Source organism: Centruroides sculpturatus, unplaced genomic scaffold (assembly GCF_000671375.1).
Source record: "Centruroides sculpturatus isolate CEXI.00-Female unplaced genomic scaffold, Cexi_2.0 scaffold304, whole genome shotgun sequence".
NCBI lineage: Eukaryota > Metazoa > Arthropoda > Arachnida > Scorpiones > Buthidae > Centruroides > Centruroides sculpturatus.
The window spans coordinates 501,796-523,806 of NW_019384662.1; the positions used below are offsets into that span (position 1 = coordinate 501,796).

The following is a 22,011-nucleotide window of genomic DNA, read 5'->3' on the forward strand; positions in this document are numbered from 1 at the left end:
TAACAAAAATAAAAAATATTTTGATTTATAGGAAGCTCCGAAATTACCAAATGGAGCATATGAAGGGAGTGCACTAACTAAAGCATGCGGGAAACTATTACTCCTACAAAGTATGCTAAGGAAGTTACACTCGGGTGGTCATAGAGTGCTTATCTTTTCGCAGGTAAGTTATGAGAATAAATTATTTGCATTCTGTTTTGTAAATTAAGTATTAATTTTTATTGTAATTATTTTGAAATTTTTGCATGATACTTAATTGCTAATATACAGCAAAATATAAAATATATTCCATATACAGTATATCATATCCGTGATTAGCCAAGGTACAGTTTGAAGTAATTCAGCATTGAAACTTCATTATGATAAAAAGGAGATATTACAACTTATTATATTTGTTACTTCATATTTAAGAATAAAATATAAATTTTGGATTTAATTTGGGTAACCAATGAGGTTTTGATCTACTGTGCCAATGCCTACTATTTTTTTCATTGTAAATAATCATACAAATTTAAACTAATTTTAAAGAATATTTTTAATATCTATTCTCTGCTTATATTTTTTATTATATTATTCAAAATTCTCTATATCTTTATAAGAATTTTGTGCTTTTCTGTATGTTATTGATTGATTATATTTTTTTAATTACAGATGACTAAAATGTTGGATATCTTAGAGGACTTCTTAGAACACGAACTATACAAATATGAAAGAATAGATGGAGGTGTTACAGGCACTCAACGACAAGAGGCAATTGATAGATTTAATGGTAAGAATTAAATGTAGTTAAATTTATATAGTAAAAATACACGGTAGAGGACAAAGGCAAAGCTGCTGCATTAGATATCTATTTATTAAAAATAACAGCAGTATATTTGCTTTGAATTACGTAAAGTTGTTTTAAATTAATAATAGTTTTTTGGGAATGAGATTTAAAATATAATTCTAGGAGGAAATGACTACTACATGCAAAGTATTTTGAATATAATACTGTTTATTTATGAAAGATGGAAAATGAAATTGAATAATGCAGAAAAATTGGAAGAAATTGATTAGTTTTGTCTGTAGATTTTCTCCAGCATCCTAGCTTTTATCTTGTTGTTCTGTTACCAAAGATTGGACAGCTCTGGGTAGCAAAATTCAGAATGCATATTTATGGTAAACAGGTATTTGAAGTTTGAGTCCCATTTCTCACTGCAGATTGATCTTTTACTTCAAAATACTCTGAATTGATTAAATTCTAATTATTAAATTACAAGATGGCAACTTTATTTTGGTTCACATTTTGTAATATTTGTGTATTTAATTGGTTAAGTTATAGTCTGATGGCTCTATCATTTGATTATTAATTTAATTTAAACTTAGTTTTACATTTCATTATACTTTGAGAAAGTTTCTTTTACAGTAATTCTGTGCATTATCAGATACTTTGATGATGTATTATTGTTGAAACTGGAATGAACACCAATACAATACGTTTTATAATAGTTATAAAAATTTTTGATTGAAAGCATTCATGTGTATTGTCTTCTTTCTGATGAATAAATTTTAATAAAGTATTTTGAAAAAGTTATAACACAGAATGTTAATATAAAAAATGTTTATAATTAAATAACTGAAGTTTTTTTTAAATTAAACAATTCTATTTTACTGGCCACTTTATTAAATCAAAATGTTTACATTGTAATCTTAAGTGAATGTGTTTTTAAATTCAAATACACAACTTTTTCTAAGTTTAGAATCATTTACATTTATTACTGTAAAAATGTATGAAAAGTGTTAAATTTTAAAATCATCTATCAAGTTATGATAAATTTAGAAAAAATTGGAATACAACTGACACTGACACACAAAAAACACCTTATGTACTTATTCCATTTGGAGTAAGTACGTAAGGTGTTTTTTATTGTGTCAGTGCCAATTGTGAACTATTTCAGTGTATTGATTAATTAAATAACCAGAATACATTAAAATTATACATGATTGTTTGGACTGTAGACCTGTAATGAGTATTACAAAGATACAGTGGTGCCTCGTATAACGTACGCTGCAAACAATGGACTTACTGTTTGGCCGTTACATGACTCGAGCAACGGACTGGCTGCAAACAACAGACTTTCTGTTTGGCAGTTACATGAGGCGAACAACTGACTTTCTGTGAACAAGTGCGAATGATGTTTCCCCTCATTTGCCAATGACAATCTGCTATTTTTATAATATATTATACTAATAATATATTCTAATAATACTATCTGAAGTACAGAGCTCCCATTGGGATTTGGCTTGCTCCCTTGTTTATTACATACATCACCTCAGTGCAGGGTATTTACATTTATTCAAGTGTTGTGCAAATCATGACTTCTAAAAAAACAGAAAGGTGATTTCAATTGAAAAAAAGCAAGAAATCATCAGAAGGAGTGAAAGTTGACAAAAACTTCCTTGTCAAATGGGGAGAGGTTCAGGAGTTTACCAACACTTATTATCCAAACAGAGCTGAGGCCAACAGGATCTCTACAATGATACCCTTGCCCATCATTTCCGACAGGTGTTGAAAAAAAGAGAGAAACAGACCACCCTGGACATGATTTTCAAGAAGCCAGCTGCCAAAAAACAAAGGATGGAACAAGAGGAGTTGACCCTGCAAGCTTCAGTAGATTCTCCTGAATCTGACTTAGATTAAAAAACAATAAAAAGAAACCTGCTGCAATGTGTAAAAAGTCTGTATCTGTGTGAAGAAAGTGTTTCTCCATCTCCTCCTCCTCACAACATTCGACTATCCGGCATAATTGGTGACTGCTCCATTTTCATTTTTTTATGGTACAATGCAGTTATTTTATGCTGCGGAATGAATTATATGTTTTAACATGTATTTCTATGGGAAAATGAGTTTCGTATAACGGACTTTTCACTTAACGGACATGCACCTGGAATGGATTAAGTACGTTATACGAGGCACCACTGTATATATTATACTGAAATGATGATAGTGCCCACAAAGCTGTATGTACAGTACATACAGCCTGTTAATTTTTTGTCATAGCTCTGCTATCTTACTGATGCACAGTTACAGTTGTTGAAATGGAGACAATGTCCAGAGATATAGTCTCAAGGAAATTTGTGGTATTATCTAGTTTCTTTGAGCAAAACATCTGTGACAAAGTTGAGATGGAATATGCAGAAATATTACCAAATTATTGACCATATAGTTCAGACTGGCAGTAAGTGACATTGTTTGGCCCAAGCTTTTGGTGGTTGCCAAGTTCTAAGTAACATGCAAAATATTTTCTAATTACAAAATTTCATTGCCTTTGCAAGACAAAAAAATTGGTGCATTTTAAGGTAAGCGTTTGAATTATCTAGGAGACTAAGTGGGGGAAAATAGATTTTTATTCTGATTCTGTCTTATTTCATGTGTTAGTGTGAATAAATTGCACATGACTAAAGTCTACTTTCTAATTTATTATTTTTTTTCCAATAAACTCTTACAGGTTTTTTGAGGCATATACATGTTTTATTATTTTTAAAACACAATAAATAAAATTATTCTAGCTGCTTGTTTTTCACATTTAATAAATTTATGTATTTAATATTTCAAAAATATATTAATGCTTTAATTTTACTTTAAAAACTTATATGTATTAATAATAATGAGGTAAAATTTATTTTGTAGCACCTGGAGCACAGCAATTTTGTTTTTTACTTTCAACCAGAGCAGGTGGTTTAGGAATTAATTTAGCAACTGCTGACACAGTTGTAATTTATGATTCTGATTGGAATCCACACAACGATATTCAGGTATTTAAATTTATGAACTAGATTTTTAGATGATCTAACTATTATCCATTATTTTGTTTTTAAATTGACTTTCAGCAGCAAGTTCTTAGAAGTATTTAAACTCTTTTAATTTGCTTTATTTACTCTTTTGAAGTGAAATTGAAATTGTTTTTAATTTGTTTATTTTAGTTTAAATTACTTTTGTAATTTAAATTATCTTATTTTAGTAGAAAAATTTATTCTATGATAAAGTTTGTGGAACTAAATTATTTCATTTTATCTAATTATATCTATATCTTTTGGAGGATGATTCTAACACAGTGTTACATAAATTTTTGCATAATTATGAAAAATACTATCAAAGTTTTTCATAAATAAAATTTTAATTTTATTATTTTTTTAGGCATTTAGTCGTGCTCATAGAATAGGTCAAGCAAATAAGGTTATGATATATCGGTTTNAATTGCAAATATTTTATATTAGTGAAAATGTGTTAAGGAATGAGTAATTTAGTATATTAATAATGTACAGGGTGTACATAAAGTTAAAGTATTTCAAGTCTGCATCAAAAACTGATTAACACAATTGCATAAAATTTTAGTATGACTTAATGAGGGGAAATTAATGGCCAAAATGAAATTAGTTTCCTAAATCTGTACCAGGGTCATTTTTTGGTGTTTTTAAAATTTGCTTAGGGGTGATGCCTTCATCAGCTAAGCAAATTTTATGTAATATGTCATTGCTCTTATTACATAGCATTATTTAAACAATCTCTATGCACGTGCCTTTTGTTGATAATTCTCTTAAATTAAAATTAGTCCTCATGGTACAATCAGTTAGAACTCCAGATTTCATTACATGTTTTATTACCAGCTAAAAATATTAACCAATACCTGCTACCAATATTTCAACATTTTGGATCCGTAGTGTTTCAATATAAATCTGACTAATGAATTAAGTTTCTTTTTGTTTTTGTTAATTTAGAAAAACCAAAATGTAATATTAAATGTTTAATATTTACAGTTCTTTCGGATACTTAATTCGTATAAAATAAATTATAAGCTTTTATTAACTGGAACACCTCTTCAAAATAATCTTGAAGAATTGTTTCACTTATTGAACTTTCTAAATTCGGGCAGATTCAAGTAAGTTATCAAATTATCTAATTTCTTGAGAATCTTTTTTTTTATGAAATGTTAATTATTTGTGTGTGTTTTATTTTTTTTGTAGTGATCTCCAGGGCTTCTTAAATGAATTTGCAGATTTAACAAAAGAAGAACAAGTAAAAAAATTACACGATTTGCTGGGACCACATTTATTGCGTCGTTTAAAAGCGGATGTTCTAAAGGTACGTTTGCTGTAGTGTTAAAAATGATTTAAAGTTGTATTAGTGAAATTGCACTTACCTTTATCAAATGTTCAATTTAAACTAAAATGTTTAATTCTTTTAGACTAAAATCTTACTTTAGAAATATTTTTAATCTTATGATTTTGCTTCATAATAAAGCTGAAGTATTTTATAGTAGCACATATATTTATGAAGTAACTTGAAAAGTTTAATGTGAGGAAGCAGAGTAGAAAAACTGCTGAATTATAAATATCTTTAAAAAACCAACACTTGATCTTCGTTTGTATTTCATTCCAAGATTAAGTACTGATTTTAATGAACTGAGTAAAGAAACAATTTTGATAAAAGAATATACAGAATGCATATTTTTAAGAAAAATTGTGACATATCTGGATTTACAATAAAAAATGAAACAGGAATGAATAGAAATTATATTTGAAAAAGAAGATAATACATTAATAATGATTGTGAATAGTTGATTTAATTAGTGTAATCAGATCTATTGAGAAAATTTCTCATATATAACAACAACTTCACTGTCATCATTCTTTATCTGACTCAGATATATAATTAGAAAATGTTGGCAATTTTTCTCCATCAAAATATTACAGCTATATGATATATTAAATAAAATATTTATATGGCACTTTCTTGAATTATTACTTATTAACTATAAATTATATAATTTAATTTACATAATGTTTTTACTTTATGTAAATCTTTGTTAGTTGTAATTATAGAATTTTGTATTATTTGAATTCACTCAAATTAATTTTGTCCTTTAATTCTAATTAATTTGTTTTTAGTTATATTAAATACAGCAAAATCCAAATTTATTAGAAACTTCAACATATTTCATAAAATTTATATATATAAACTTTATAAATATTAATAGATAAGAATAATGAAACAATCTTAGAAAATACAGAAAATGCTAATGCTTCTCATCATTAAAGTCATTATCATTTAGAATTTTAATTGTTAGTAGTATAAATACTGTTATAGGAGTGAATCACAGAATTAAGTGCTTGTATGTACATATAATGCTTAAACTCATTTTTAAGTTAAAAAAACTTACTTTTACAAATAAGTTTTGTGTGTTGTTACTTAGCTCATTATAAAATTTGTTAAATTTCAGAATATTCCTGCAAAAAGTGAATTTATTGTCAGAGTGGATTTAACTCCCCTTCAAAAGTAAGTCTTATTTATTTTAAGCTTTTCTTTTTGAAAATATGATGCAATGAAGAAATTAATGTAAATTAGATTAAGCTACTAGTTTTGTCACATAATGTTCGTATTAATACATTAATATAAATTATGTACATTATAATTTATTTTTTTCCTTAATAATCATTTTGAGTTAAATGTTAATGTTATAATTCTCTTATTGCACAATATAAACTGATTGGGAAAACAATTGTTTAATTAACAATTCTTCTGGTAATAATATTTAGAGTTATTGGAAGGGAATCTGCTAGAAAGGTCAAAACTGTTGAATGAAAGTAATTTTATTCTCCTTATAAAAATATCCTTAGATTCAAGTATCGAAATCATCTAAAATTCAAGCAAAGCATTATCATGTTACTATTTAAATTATATATTTTCACAATACATTAGTGTTTACTTTTTAAATTGTTCAAGAATAAAAACAGATTGGCATTGTTCAAGCAATAACATAAATAATTTTTAATAAAATAATTATACTGCAACTGAAAAGTAAAAAACTGGACATTTAAAATTCTTCAGAATTTTCTTTGGAAGATTTTGATTCCAACTGTAGAATTCAAAGTAATATTCTCTAATCAATATTTAATATAGTCTAATTACTTGAAAATTTTTTGGCATTATATTATATTTAATACCATTTAAAATAGCTGATAGATAGAATTGAAAAGTCATTTTATGGAACATATTGTGTAGAGGCACAAACTATTTTCATCTGTAAAGAGAACAAGTAAATTTGTAAAAGCATCACCAGATAAGTTATTTTTCTGTTATATAATTATCTTGGGAACATGCATTAAATTATACATGTCATAAATAATCTGATTTCAAATATTACAAATACGTTTAAATTAGTCAACTTCAAATAATTCAAAATAAATAGATTGTATCTTAGTTATACATAAAACAAAATTTAAAATCTATGTTAGTTATAAAACTGTCTTCTTTTGAATTTAGATGTGATTTAAGTGATCAGCATGATTAGTACCATACAAAGTTTAGATTATTGACTGAATAATCACAATGTTTTTCCAATATTAAAATAAGACAGAAAATTAATTCTGTAAAAATTTTAAAATACTTTTAGTTTTTCTATATTTTGTATGTTCATTCTTTGCCTAATACTACTATTAGTATATTATTCCTTGAATATGTTGTAAAATTTACAATGATAGTGTCAAAAATTTATTTCCTCTTTTTATTATAAATAGAAATGCTGAATATTTACTTTATTTATAGGAAATATTATAAATTTATTCTGACAAGAAATTTTGAAGCATTAAATGCTAAGGGTGGAGGACATCAAGTTTCTTTGTTAAATATAATGATGGATTTAAAGAAATGTTGCAATCATCCCTATTTATTTCCTGGAGCTGCACAGGTAAAAGATTTTATTTTTTATTTTGAGAGTTCATCAATAATTATAATCAGTAGCTTATTGTTTAAGTCATTCTGACTTGAATATATATTTCTTAGTTATTTGGATGTTGAATTTTATATTTTAAAACAGTCAAATAAAATTTTAAACAATATGTTTAACCAATCTATGTTATAAGAATGTGTGGTTTAAATCTTATAATCATTGATATGCAATACGTTTAGTTATTTGAACATTTTCAAAACAAATTAAAGTTGTGAATGTTTTTTTAAGTTTTCTTTTTTTGAATAGTTAGTTAGATTTAGATGATAAAATAGCTTAATGTGATTTTAATTAAACTAATAAATGACATTATATTGAGAAAATAAATTGTAGTAACAGCCAGTAATTTTTTAATATAAAATTGGCTTATTTAAAGTATTTGTGCAGGTCACATCAAAAATTTACTGATGAATTAATAAGTAAACAATCGTATCAGCATTTGCTTCTTTCATTATTAGAAAAAACTTTCTAATACTTTCAAATATTACATTGATGATGATTTCAGGGTAGCTCTTTCACATGCCAAATACAGATTGAATGGCTTATTTATATTTGAAACATTGTTTTTTTTTTTAATATAAATGGTTGTTATTGTTGTAATGCAAAAAATAATTTTGCCTTTACATTACTTATATAAATTGGTACTTTTATTTCAGACAGTGTTTAGATTTTTGAGAACTTTGACATTGTCAGAAATGTGCAGAAATAAATAAATATTAAATGCTTTCATTTCTAATTTTTTAAAACATTTTCAGATTTATACTTTTGAATATTTTATGTTAATACATATAAAGTGGGAATATTATATAATTATGCAAATATTTAATAATAATTATAATATCAAAAAGAATCTGAAACTTAGAAGATTGAAAAAACTTAGAAATATAATACGCATTAAAAAATTTTTATATAAAACTTTACTTTTGGTGGTACTGTAGAATTTACTCAACAGTAATCACTTTGGAACTTGTCTATTTCTTTAATAATAATTTTATAAAAAATATTTTGATTTATAGGAAGCTCCGAAATTACCAAATGGAGCATATGAAGGGAGTGCACTAACTAAAGCATGCGGGAAACTATTACTCCTACAAAGTATGCTAAGGAAGTTACACTCGGGTGGTCATAGAGTGCTTATCTTTTCGCAGGTAAGTTATGAGAATAAATTATTTGCATTCTGTTTTGTAAATTAAGTATTAATTTTTATTGTAATTATTTTGAAATTTTTGCATGATACTTAATTGCTAATATACAGCAAAATATAAAATATATTCCATATACAGTATATCATATCCGTGATTAGCCAAGGTACAGTTTGAAGTAATTCAGCATTGAAACTTCATTATGATAAAAAGGAGATATTACAACTTATTATATTTGTTACTTCATATTTAAGAATAAAATATAAATTTTGGATTTAATTTGGGTAACCAATGAGGTTTTGATCTACTGTGCCAATGCCTACTATTTTTTTCATTGTAAATAATCATACAAATTTAAACTAATTTTAAAGAATATTTTTAATATCTATTCTCTGCTTATATTTTTTATTATATTATTCAAAATTCTCTATATCTTTATAAGAATTTTGTGCTTTTCTGTATGTTATTGATTGATTATATTTTTTTAATTACAGATGACTAAAATGTTGGATATCTTAGAGGACTTCTTAGAACACGAACTATACAAATATGAAAGAATAGATGGAGGTGTTACAGGCACTCAACGACAAGAGGCAATTGATAGATTTAATGGTAAGAATTAAATGTAGTTAAATTTATATAGTAAAAATACACGGTAGAGGACAAAGGCAAAGCTGCTGCATTAGATATCTATTTATTAAAAATAACAGCAGTATATTTGCTTTGAATTACGTAAAGTTGTTTTAAATTAATAATAGTTTTTTGGGAATGAGATTTAAAATATAATTCTAGGAGGAAATGACTACTACATGCAAAGTATTTTGAATATAATACTGTTTATTTATGAAAGATGGAAAATGAAATTGAATAATGCAGAAAAATTGGAAGAAATTGATTAGTTTTGTCTGTAGATTTTCTCCAGCATCCTAGCTTTTATCTTGTTGTTCTGTTACCAAAGATTGGACAGCTCTGGGTAGCAAAATTCAGAATGCATATTTATGGTAAACAGGTATTTGAAGTTTGAGTCCCATTTCTCACTGCAGATTGATCTTTTACTTCAAAATACTCTGAATTGATTAAATTCTAATTATTAAATTACAAGATGGCAACTTTATTTTGGTTCACATTTTGTAATATTTGTGTATTTAATTGGTTAAGTTATAGTCTGATGGCTCTATCATTTGATTATTAATTTAATTTAAACTTAGTTTTACATTTCATTATACTTTGAGAAAGTTTCTTTTACAGTAATTCTGTGCATTATCAGATACTTTGATGATGTATTATTGTTGAAACTGGAATGAACACCAATACAATACGTTTTATAATAGTTATAAAAATTTTTGATTGAAAGCATTCATGTGTATTGTCTTCTTTCTGATGTATAAATTTTAATAAAGTATTTTGAAAAAGTTATAACACAGAATGTTAATATAAAAAATGTTTATAATTAAGTAACTGAAGTTTTTTTTAAATTAAACAATTCTATTTTACTGGCCACTTTATTAAATCAAAATGTTTACATTGTAATCTTAAGTGAATGTGTTTTTAAATTCAAATACACAACTTTTTCTAAGTTTAGAATCATTTACATTTATTACTGTAAAAATGTATGAAAAGTGTTAAATTTTAAAATCATCTATCAAGTTATGATAAATTTAGAAAAAATTGGAATACAACTGACACTGACACACAAAAAACACCTTATGTACTTATTCCATTTGGAGTAAGTACGTAAGGTGTTTTTTATTGTGTCAGTGCCAATTGTGAACTATTTCAGTGTATTGATTAATTAAATAACCAGAATACATTAAAATTATACATGATTGTTTGGACTGTAGACCTGTAATGAGTATTACAAANATTTGTGGTATTATCTAGTTTCTTTGAGTAAAACATCTGTGACAAAGTTGAGATGGAATATGCAGAAATATTACCAAATTATTGACCATATAGTTCAGACTGGCAGTAAGTGACATTGTTTGGCTCAAGCTTTTGGTGGTTGCCAAGTTCTAAGTAACATGCAAAATATTTTCTAATTACAAAATTTCATTGCCTTTGCAAGACAAAAAAATTGGTGCATTTTAAGGTAAGCGTTTGAATTATCTAGGAGACTAAGTGGGGGAAAATAGATTTTTATTCTGATTCTGTCTTATTTCATGTGTTAGTGTGAATAAATTGCACATGACTAAAGTCTACTTTCTAATTTATTATTTTTTTTCCAATAAACTTTTACAGGTTTTTTGAGGCATATACATGTTTTATTATTTTTAAAACACAATAAATAAAATTATTCTAGCTGCTTGTTTTTCACATTTAATAAATTTATGTATTTAATATTTCAAAAATATATTAATGCTTTAATTTTACTTTAAAAACTTATATGTATTAATAATAATGAGGTAAAATTTATTTTGTAGCACCTGGAGCACAGCAATTTTGTTTTTTACTTTCAACCAGAGCAGGTGGTTTAGGAATTAATTTAGCAACTGCTGACACAGTTGTAATTTATGATTCTGATTGGAATCCACACAACGATATTCAGGTATTTAAATTTATGAACTAGATTTTTAGATGATCTAACTATTATCCATTATTTTGTTTTTAAATTGACTTTCAGCAGCAAGTTCTTAGAAGTCTTTAAACTCTTTTAATTTGCTTTATTTACTCTTTTGAAATGAAATTGAAATTGTTTTTAACTTGTTTATTGTAATTTAAATTACAAAAGTAATTTAAACTATCTTATTTTAGTAGAAAAATTTATTTTATGATAAAGTTCGTGAAACTAAATTATTTCATTTTAACTAATTACATTTATATCTTTTGGAGGATGATTCTAACACAGTGTTACATAAATTTTTGCAGAGAATTTTTGCATAATCATGAAAAATACTATCAAAGTTTTTCATAAATAAAATTTTAATTTTATTATTTTTTTAGGCATTTAGTCGTGCTCATAGAATAGGTCAAGCAAATAAGGTTATGATATATCGGTTTGTGACAAGGGCATCTGTAGAAGAACGTATTACACAGGTGACTATTTTTATTATTTAAAATAATTAATTTCTTTATCTAGCTCTTCTGAATTTTAGAGATAATTAGATTATCCAGTAGTAATTTTAGTATTTAATAAAATTTCATTACGTGAGGTATAGAGAATAGGAATTATGACTGAATGGAGTTTTCAGAAATATTGTATACTGTTTATCTTCTTAAATTGTCATTTTTAAGTACTAAAATTAGGAAAATGCAATTAATATTGAAAAGGGTGTAGAAAAATTGTACAAGGTACAGCTTCCAAATATATTGATTGACATAAATATTTTGCCATAAATCCATCTTAAAATTACTTCTGGAATGCAGTATTATATTTGTAATTGGAAATTAATTAATTTGCGTTTATTAAATTTGTCCAATTAAATGCATTACAAATAATTTTATTCTGATGTGATCTTTTTTTAAATTGCTTATTCAAAATTTGACATCTTAGAATTTTATTTATAATAATGTTTAGGTGGCTAAAAAGAAAATGATGTTGACTCATTTAGTAGTACGACCTGGACTAGGAAGCAGAGCAAACACAATGTCTAAACAAGAATTAGACGATATATTAAGGTTCGGTACCGAACAATTATTTAAAGATGATGACGGCAAAGGTAAGCTTAAAGGTATTGAATTTTTTCTGTATTTACAACATACACTTAAATTTTGCTAGGGAATTGTCTCGGGAAAAATCTTGTTTTGCATACTGTGTCTAATATACGAGGTCTATTCAAAAAGTTTTGAATAGTGCATTTCCAGTTGGTTATTTTTTAATCTGCTTGGAGGTGTTGTGTCCATGGAAGCCATCTGAGTAACCTCCTTCAATCCATTTGTTGATATCTTGTTTTGGTGATTAGTTATGGCCATTTGTGTGAAGGGGTGTTCTCAGGGTTCGGAGAAAAATTGGATCCACGGAAATGAGCTCTTTGAAGGAGCAGCATTGTTCTGTGAGATTTTGTGTAAAATTCAGGAAATCTTTCGTGGAAACTTTTGAGTTGATTACCAAGTCTTATGGTGAGGATGCTATGAAACTTACTACGTGTTATGAGTGGTTTACCTGGTTCAAGAAAGAAAACAATCAGTGGAAGACAATGAGCATTCCGGGCGACCATCAACGTCAACTGATGACCCCACATCGAGAAAGCGAATGATCTCGTTCATGCAAATCAATGTTTGACTGTCAGGGAAATTGCAGAAGAGTGTGGCATCTCGATTGATTCGTGCTATGAAATCCTGACTGAAAAATTGAGGATGCATCGAGTTGCTGCCAAATTTGTGCTTCGCCTGATGACAGCAGACCAGAAACAACTTTGAGTTCAAATCTGTCAGGAACTGTTTGATCGAGCTGAAGAGGATGAAACCTTGTCCAGGATCATAACAGATGATGAGTCATGAGTTTATGGATATGACATTGAAACAAAAGTGCAATCTTCACAACAGGTGGGTGAAACGTTCCCTGCCCCAAAAAATCTTGATAAGTTCATTCAAATTTTAAGATGTTGTTGACCGTTTTTTTTTTTTTTTTGTGCGAAGGGGGTTGTGCATCATGAATACCTACTTACAGGTCATACAGTTAACATGGAGTACTACCTGAGGGTTATGAAATAACTAAGAGACAAAATCATGTGAAAACGCCCCAAACTTTGGAGGAGCAGCGAATGATTTTTTCCCCCCACAATGACAATGTGCCGGCTCATTCATCCCTCAGAACTCGTGAGCTTTTGGCCAAAAACAAGACCACTGTGCTTCCCCACCCACCGTACTCACCTGACCTAGCCCCATGCAACTTTTTCCTGTTTCACAAATTAAAAATCCTGCTCAAAGGAAAAAAGATTTGCCACCGTTCCAGAGATAAAGAAAAATTTGATGGATGAGCTTACGACCATTCAGGAAGAAGCATTCCAGACTGTTTCAAAAAGTGGAAACACAAAGTTCTGGAACTTTTTGAACAGACCTTATAATTTGCATCTCTTTGTATATATATATATATATATATATTTGGGTGGATGGAACTAAGAATGCTCTATATATGAGAGCTGAAATAACAGAATTTATAAAGCATGGAAAGGTAGTAGTAGGGACGATTTGTTGTAATGTACTAGTCTTGTGATGGACAAAAAACATAAGCCTGGCAGGTACTCTGTGAATGAGTAAGTCTAAAAGGGACATCTCCTCACCTTGTTCTTGCTCAACAGAGAAATTAATTGTTGTATAGATAGAAGATAACATATCTATGAAGATGTACAACTCTTTCTCAGAGTCATCCCAAGCAAACAAGATATCATCTACATCAGCGGTCCTCAACCTTTTTATCGCCACGGACTGGTCAACGTTTGATATTTTACCGTGACCCACCGAGGGGGAACGTTGATTGTTTATATTTTAGATTGATTTAATTTAATAATTTTAATTTAATTGTATTTAAACATGCCTTCAAAATAAAATACAGTTACACCAAAAAATGAATATAATGAGATTTAACATTTTAACTCACTAGATCACTAAATCAATGAGAACCCTGAGCTTGTTTTTTTGCAACAAGACGGTTCCATATGGGTGTAATTGGAGACAATGACACCTGAAGTGTGTTTTTTATGTCCAGTTTATTCCGTTGTTCTGTTGTCCGTTAAAAGTCGCACAAACCCGAGAGAAATATACCATAGTAAATAAAATGGAAATACCAGTAATTTAATGTTCTTTGGATGGCCCGGTACCATTTTATCCACGGACTGATACCGGCCCGGGGGTTGGGGACCACTGATCTACATAACATAGATATACAAATGGGTAGTGAATAGCCAATGGGGGAACTAAAAACTCTAAACTCAACATTTCTCATGATGATAAGTTCTGCAAGAGCAATACAGAGGTGAGGGCCCATAAGTAAACCATGCTTCTATTTGTAAATGGTGCCTCTAAATTGAAAATAATTATTTTATATTATATGAAAATAATTACAATTAAAAAAAAAATGCTTCTCTCATATCCAATACCTGGGGTACAGAGTGGCCAGTCCTAAGGAAAAAGGCATTTGCAAGAATTACTGCATCAAAATGTGGTACAGATGGATTCAAAGATATTACTTCAATCTTATAAAATTGATACATGCTTGTGGGAATAGAGGCAAGTTTATTAATGATGCTTGTCTTGGCATTGAGTGTAGAGCTAGCTACAAAACTAGAAGTAGGCATTAAAGATGTAATAATGTTGGCAAATGTCTTCTCTAAATAAAATGTTGGATGGAAGCACTTTTTAACTGGTGGGCACAGTGGCTATAGCAGTTTGTGTGTCTTGTCATCAAAAAACAGTCTAGGGCATGCTACATTTGATAGAATATTATGAAGACCTGGTAATGAGGTTGGAAGTGTGAGCACCCGAGTCTTTCTTAGGATAGTTGCTGTTGGATCTTCTTGTAAAATTACAGAACTAGATTGCACCAGAAAATCATCACCATTTCAAATAACAAACTTCTTATCTTTGTCTGAAATTAATAACCGTAAACAATTACTGGAAGGAAGTAGTTTAACAAAGTGTGTCTTTTGAGGATCTGGCAATGATGTAACTTGCAAATTCTGCTGTGAAGCAATTTTTGAAAAAGGGACAGCTCCAACTTAGCCTGCAGCTTCACACACTGATTAGTCTTTACAGCAAGTATAATGGGTGGGATTAATTGAGAATAATTCCTCTTTGAAGTAGGAATAAACTTTGGTCCTTGTGATAGGACACCATGAACTCCATCCTGCCCCGATACAGATGTAAAGTTGCAATAATGAACCTCCATCAGAACTCTATGCTTACACCAGGTGGAATTAGACAACCAATGAAATTTGTTGTGTAAGCTCCTCCTTGTTTCATACATTTTCTTGTTGGCACTGTATCTTATCTTGTTTAGCTGTTCACACACACTCTCCAGCCTACACACTTTTGAAAAGGATAAATGAGTTACATAAAATCTTTGCTCAGATTCTGCAATCATCTTTTGCTTGTTCTTAATCAAATTTGTCAAGAGATTCTGCTCCATGTGGGGCAAGAAAGAAGAAACATGCTGCAGGAAAGTGTTGTACATAGTGGAAATACACCTACGGATGAGTCTATTCTTGTGACACCTTAACAGGAACCAAAGCGGTGCCCACTTTCTTAGCCACAACAGTCTGATGTTCATCAACATAAAAAAGCACTTTTTAGGGGTCTCCTTGCTAATAACTGACAAAAACAATTTTCACTTCATGCCTGAATCGTTATAAAGGAGAAAAATCTCACTTAACTGACATTAAAAACGTATTTATTAAAAATTGTGAATACTTTCAAAAACACAGCCTTCATCTCAGGCAAAAAATCAAACAAAAGTTGTAAGAATAAGTTTAAAACTTGTTTAATTTTTGATTTGATGATAAAGGCTGTCTTCGAAAGTACTCACAATTTTTAATAACTGACATTAAAAACATGTATTTAAGTGAGATTTTTCTCCTGTATAATAACTGTTAGGTATAGATTTAATGAAAATAATTATGCTGAAATACTTTGTATTGCTGGTTGAAAAGTACAGGAATAACTGCAGTGCAGCAAGAGAATTTTATTGACCAACTGCATTTAAAAAACAATTAAAAATACAATCAGTAAATTGAATAAGTTTCATTTTCAGATTGATCATTTGAAATAATCTAGTTGTTAAATATTTTGATATGGGTAAGACATTTGAATGGGTAAAAGTTGATGCTTCTATGATTAATTAATTATAGTTATTACATTAATTATATTTTATAGTTAGCAACTTGAAAGTATGAGAATATCCATGAGGCAAAAGTGACTTGTGTATATTTATAAAAATTTGATAAATAAGAAATGTTTGTATAACAGTTATGAAACTATATACAAAATTTTAAATAATCATAATTAATAAATGCTTTATACAAAAGTTGAAATAATTTGCCACAACCGTAGAGAGACATTTTATTTTATAATCTTACCTCAATTCACAGTAAATATTAAATTTATATTGTTTTGCACATTTCAACATTTCTTTTTATTACATAAAAATATAACTGATAATTCAAATTAATAAATTTCTATAATTTCTTAAATTGCATTTGGAGAAATAATATGCAGTGTAAGAAATAAACAAATATACCTTATTACTTCGAATTTAAACTGAACTTTTTATTACAATTTTTAAGGTCTAAAATTAGGGTGCAGTTAAATTCAAAGCAAATATTTTAACTTATTTCTGCCAATTTCCCACTTCTGAACAAGCGGGTCTTTGATTTATAGTCTATACGTGCATGTAGTATTACGATAGTTGATAGCGGTTTATTTGGTGATTTCCCATTTGCACTCTGATTTAATGCCGTTGCTGTTTGATAGCAGCTGTGTAGAATTGGATTTTAATTTTTTTTTGTTACCCATACTCACCAATAATGGAAAAACATTACATATTATGCTGAATTCAAAAGAAAAGTTATATTGTGCATTGAAGAAATTGGAAATTGCACAGCTGGTAAAAGATTTATGGCTGAAGAGAGTGTGCATTGTTGAAGCCATGAAGGAAATGTTTTGTGAAAATCATTCTCCGAGCCTAAAAAAAGGAAGACGCCCTGCAATTGACTCAAATCATATATATAAAATCATATTTATTTTTTTTTCCAATTTTAATTAATTAATTAAACTCCTGCTGCAGTGTAAATTCCAGGGTGGTTTATATTCAAAGTAATATGGTATTGCTATATATATATAATAATTATTTATTTAAATTATTCACTTTGAATTTAATTTGTAACGTTAATAGAATCGGAGTATTAATTTTTGGTGTAGCTATTGTTAATAATGCAATAAATTTTATCTTACAGAGGATCTTATTCATTACGACGAAAAAGCCATTGATGGATTATTAGATCGTACAAAAGAGGGAATTGAACAGAAAGAATTGTGGGCAAACGAATACTTAAGTTCTTTCAAAGTTGCTGCTTATGTAACAAAGGAAGCAGAAGAAAAAGAACCAGAGACTGAAATTTTAAAACAAGAAGTTGAATCGGCAGATCCTGCATATTGGGAAAAGCTTCTTAGGCATCACTATGAACAGCAGCAAGAAGATATGGCTCGTTCTCTCGGTAAAGGAAAGAGAGTTCGTAAACAAGTTAATTATAATGATGCGATGGGACCGCAGGACGATTCGACGTGGCAAGATAACTTATCTGATTATAATTCAGAATTTTCTGTACCATCGGGTAGGTTTTCATTAAAATGGTTCACATAATTACTTAAAATAATATATCATAGTAATATATGAAATGATATACTTAATATATTTTTTTAAGTAAATTAATTTAATTAATGCTGATACAATTTTAATTTATATAAAACTTAAATATGCTACTAACTTAAATACAAAATTCACAAATGTTAATGTTTTATTGATTCTTTATACAGTATCATAAATCTTTAAAGATTAATTGATAAAAGAACAATATTTAAAGTATCTAAATTACTAAACAATGAATAATGAGTATCATTTTGATTTTACTTGCAACTCTGACTTTATATTAGATATTGCATAGTAAATTTAATAATGTTTCCACATCTAAAAGTTAAAAAAAAATTAGTTTTAATAAAAATAATACGTTAGACAAAATGGATATATACATGAAGTAAATTAAAATGTTTTCATGGAAAAACAACAAAATAATTAATAGTATTAATAAACTAGAAATTCTCCCATCAAGCATGATGGAATATTTTTATGAGGAAATAGAGATTGAAGAATTGAGAAGAGCTTCAAGTCAAGCTTGATGTTATGCTTTTCTGCAGCCCTTAACAAAGCCATTTTTACTTGACATTGTTCAAGTCAATGGCCTTCAGGGTCTCAGTTGTTCTTAATCTTTTAGATTTAGAATTTACCTGCCCAATTTTACTCTTGTGCTTTCCCCTAGGCTTTATTTTGTCCAAAAAAAAAAGAATAAGTCTTTTAATTCCGCATTGATTAAACAAAGATTAATTCTGCATATGTTAATTCAATGAGCAATAACTTTCTAAATAACAGGCTTGTTAGGTTGTTTCTTCTAATTGGATAATAGAGCATCATGGGTTCCCTATGGAAAGATTTTTTTTAAAAATTTGTTATAGAAATGACATGGTGCAGTTATCATTTTTAAAGTTTAAATGTGATATAAGGACACCTCAAAACCATAATGCAGTTAAGAGAACAAAAACATTTACTGAAAACAAACTTTTTCAACCTTTATAAAGGCCATCCTTTATTTAAATTTAATGAAGTAAGTTTAAAATATGCTATTTGCCAAAATATGTAAAAATGCAACTTTAGGGAAATTTCTTTGCCAAGCACAAATGTCATATGGTCACTGATGTCACTGCAACATAAGTGTGATCGATTTTGAAATTGATAAAACGTTTTTTCTATAGCTAATACAAACACACGCTTTTATATTAGTAATATTGTGTTTATACACATTTGTGTAAGATCATTGTAACTTCATCTAATCTAATGGTAATGAATTTTTATGACAATCTTATAACTTTTTCATAACACAATTTTTCCATAAAAAATTTAATATCATAGTAATACAGTAGACCCCTATAACATGGTAGATATGTTCCGTGTTATATGAATTCTATGTTGTACGAGTCACTTAAATACATGATCCAATCACAGCCNACTGGTTACATGAAAAGATCCTTACTATGAGGAAGTTTATTATTAAAATATAATTTTATTTTTAAATAATTATGTAGGACCTGGAGATTGTCATCATGCATTACACATTAGCATACTTAATATTTATATTTTTAGTGTTTGTGTGTAAAATTAAATTATTACTGATCTTACAATAATGCTACAAATAGAAAGAATGTGAATCTTCTCTAATATTTCATATTTATTTTAATTCAGTTTATTGCTTTAATCTGTTGCATATTTTTAATTTTATGTTAAATATTGTAATAAAATGTCAAATCCAATTTTTTGTTTTCTTAGGCTGGTTAGAGACTTGCGAGGAAAGTCTGAAAAGAATTTCAAAGCTTACGTTTCTTTATTTATGCGCCATTTGTGCGAGCCGGGAGCAGATAATTCCGAAACATTTGCTGACGGTGTTCCTAGAGAAGGTTTATCTCGTCAACATGTACTTACTCGTATAGGTGTGATGTCTCTTATTAGGAAAAAGGTACGTAGTTATAAATATTTTAATGGAAGTTCCATGCATTTAATTTTATTATTATATATTCAGTATCTGTAATTTAACCAAGTGTATTCATTTTAGTTATGATTTACAAGATCTTTATAAACTAGTTATAATCTGTAGATTTCTAGAATGCAATTAGCAAAGTTAAATATAATGGTTGTTGTAATTTTTATTTTCTGACTAAATTGGCTTATCTTGAGATTTTATTATGACAATGATATGTCAAATTTTTTGGTTTATTATTATTAAATAGGGTTATTAATACACTACTTCAGTTTTTTACCTTCTACTATCATCATCAAGTAGGCATGTAGGAATTGACAATTGAATTGAATTCACAAACTAATGACCAATTATTATTTTCTTGAATTTCTGATGGTTTGTCATTAGGTAAAAACTGCTTTGAAAATGTTATAGAAGCAAACTGCAATTAATTGCTGTATGAAAATACTTGCTGAACTATAATGCAGTTTCTAACTAGATAATCAGCAATTTGAATTGCAAATAAGCATAATAAATGTTTGGATTTATAACTTCACAACACAAATACCAATAAAATGTTACCTAAAACAAAATTTCAGCTATTTATTTCTTTATCCTAGAGATCTATGAGAATCCTCTACTTGTAAAGAAATTGTGGAAACTTGATTTACAAAGTCAAAAATTATTTTGATTTTGGAGAAATTCTATAGGTTTGAAGCATATTCATATGAATGTTAATAAGGTGAACTGATTAATTCAGAAATATAACTGTTTATTTTCTGATAACCCTTTAATATAATTTGAATTCAAATGTAAAAAGTATTTGTATCTGGTATTTGTCAAAATTTCAATATTCTGTGTTTAATTTAGGTCCAAGAATTTGAGCACATAAATGGACTTTGGAGTATGCCAGCAGAAGATCTACAATCAAGAAGTGGTGGTGATGGAAATCAAGTAATTTCCCCAATGATTCCTGGGTTAGGTCAGACAATTTCGACACCAAATGATAGTAAAGCATCGACTCCTGCATCTACTCCCGCACCTACTCCCGCTCCCATAACTGAAGAAGGTGGAAAAGATGAAGAAGATAAATCTATAAAAATGGAAGAAAATGTAAACGTATGTATTTTTAGACTTTGTACTTAGAATTTAGAATAAGAAAATAATTTGATACATCAAAAATTATAAAATTAGATAATACATTTCTTTTGTCAGTAAAAAACTAATTAACAACTTACGTAAACTATACTTAATAATAGCTATTAGAAATTTAAAATTATAAATATTTAAAAGTTAAATTTTTTATTTTTAAGCCTTCTGAGTTACATTAAAAAATATATGTTTAAACATTTATTCACTAAGTAATTAATTTCTACTAAAAGTTAAGTTACAGTTAAATTTTATACAGTAGATGTAATTTTAATTAAATTTATTGTAAATTTTTTTTTTTTTTTTTAGGAAACAAAAGAAATTAATTCAGAAACTGAAGGAGAAAAGAGAGAGACTAAACTTGAAGAGGAGGATTCAGAAGAGAAAGATGAAACAATGGAAATGGAAGAACAACAAGAAAAAGATGGTATGTGTGTATATATTTTTCATGCTACTTTTTACAATTCATAAATTATAATTTTATGAAAATTTATAAGTAGATTATTTTAAAATACAGTAGAGCGTCGTTTATCTGAAAGAATTCCAGTCGGCAAGTTTAAATTTTCACTAGTGCTGTGGCACTGCAATCTTTAGCTATATCTTGGGCTACTCCAATATTTTTTTTTGTTGATGTGTGTGTGTTTTAGCTGGCAGCACTGGCACTTTTGTGTGGTGTTTTTCTGAGGACTGTGTGTCGTGCTGAATTGAACGTTTTTGATACTAGATTAACTTCTAAAGTAT

General features: G+C 28.1%; 1 protein-coding gene across 1 annotated transcript in view; it reads left to right on the forward strand.

Moving 5' to 3' along the window:
• LOC111626596 (chromodomain-helicase-DNA-binding protein Mi-2 homolog) overlaps positions 1 to 22,011 on the forward strand; it is a 176,066-nt gene that overhangs the window by 82,563 nt on the left and 71,492 nt on the right. The window contains exons 16-28 of the mRNA XM_023370031.1: positions 4,798 to 4,919; positions 5,005 to 5,122; positions 6,261 to 6,316; positions 7,586 to 7,727; positions 8,783 to 8,914; positions 9,403 to 9,520; positions 11,329 to 11,453; positions 11,849 to 11,941; positions 12,423 to 12,564; positions 17,794 to 18,190; positions 19,935 to 20,121; positions 20,992 to 21,240; positions 21,580 to 21,697. Of these exons, the coding sequence (XP_023225799.1) occupies positions 4,798 to 4,919; positions 5,005 to 5,122; positions 6,261 to 6,316; positions 7,586 to 7,727; positions 8,783 to 8,914; positions 9,403 to 9,520; positions 11,329 to 11,453; positions 11,849 to 11,941; positions 12,423 to 12,564; positions 17,794 to 18,190; positions 19,935 to 20,121; positions 20,992 to 21,240; positions 21,580 to 21,697 (1,999 nt within the window). The remainder of the gene's footprint in view (positions 1 to 4,797; positions 4,920 to 5,004; positions 5,123 to 6,260; positions 6,317 to 7,585; positions 7,728 to 8,782; positions 8,915 to 9,402; positions 9,521 to 11,328; positions 11,454 to 11,848; positions 11,942 to 12,422; positions 12,565 to 17,793; positions 18,191 to 19,934; positions 20,122 to 20,991; positions 21,241 to 21,579; positions 21,698 to 22,011) is intronic.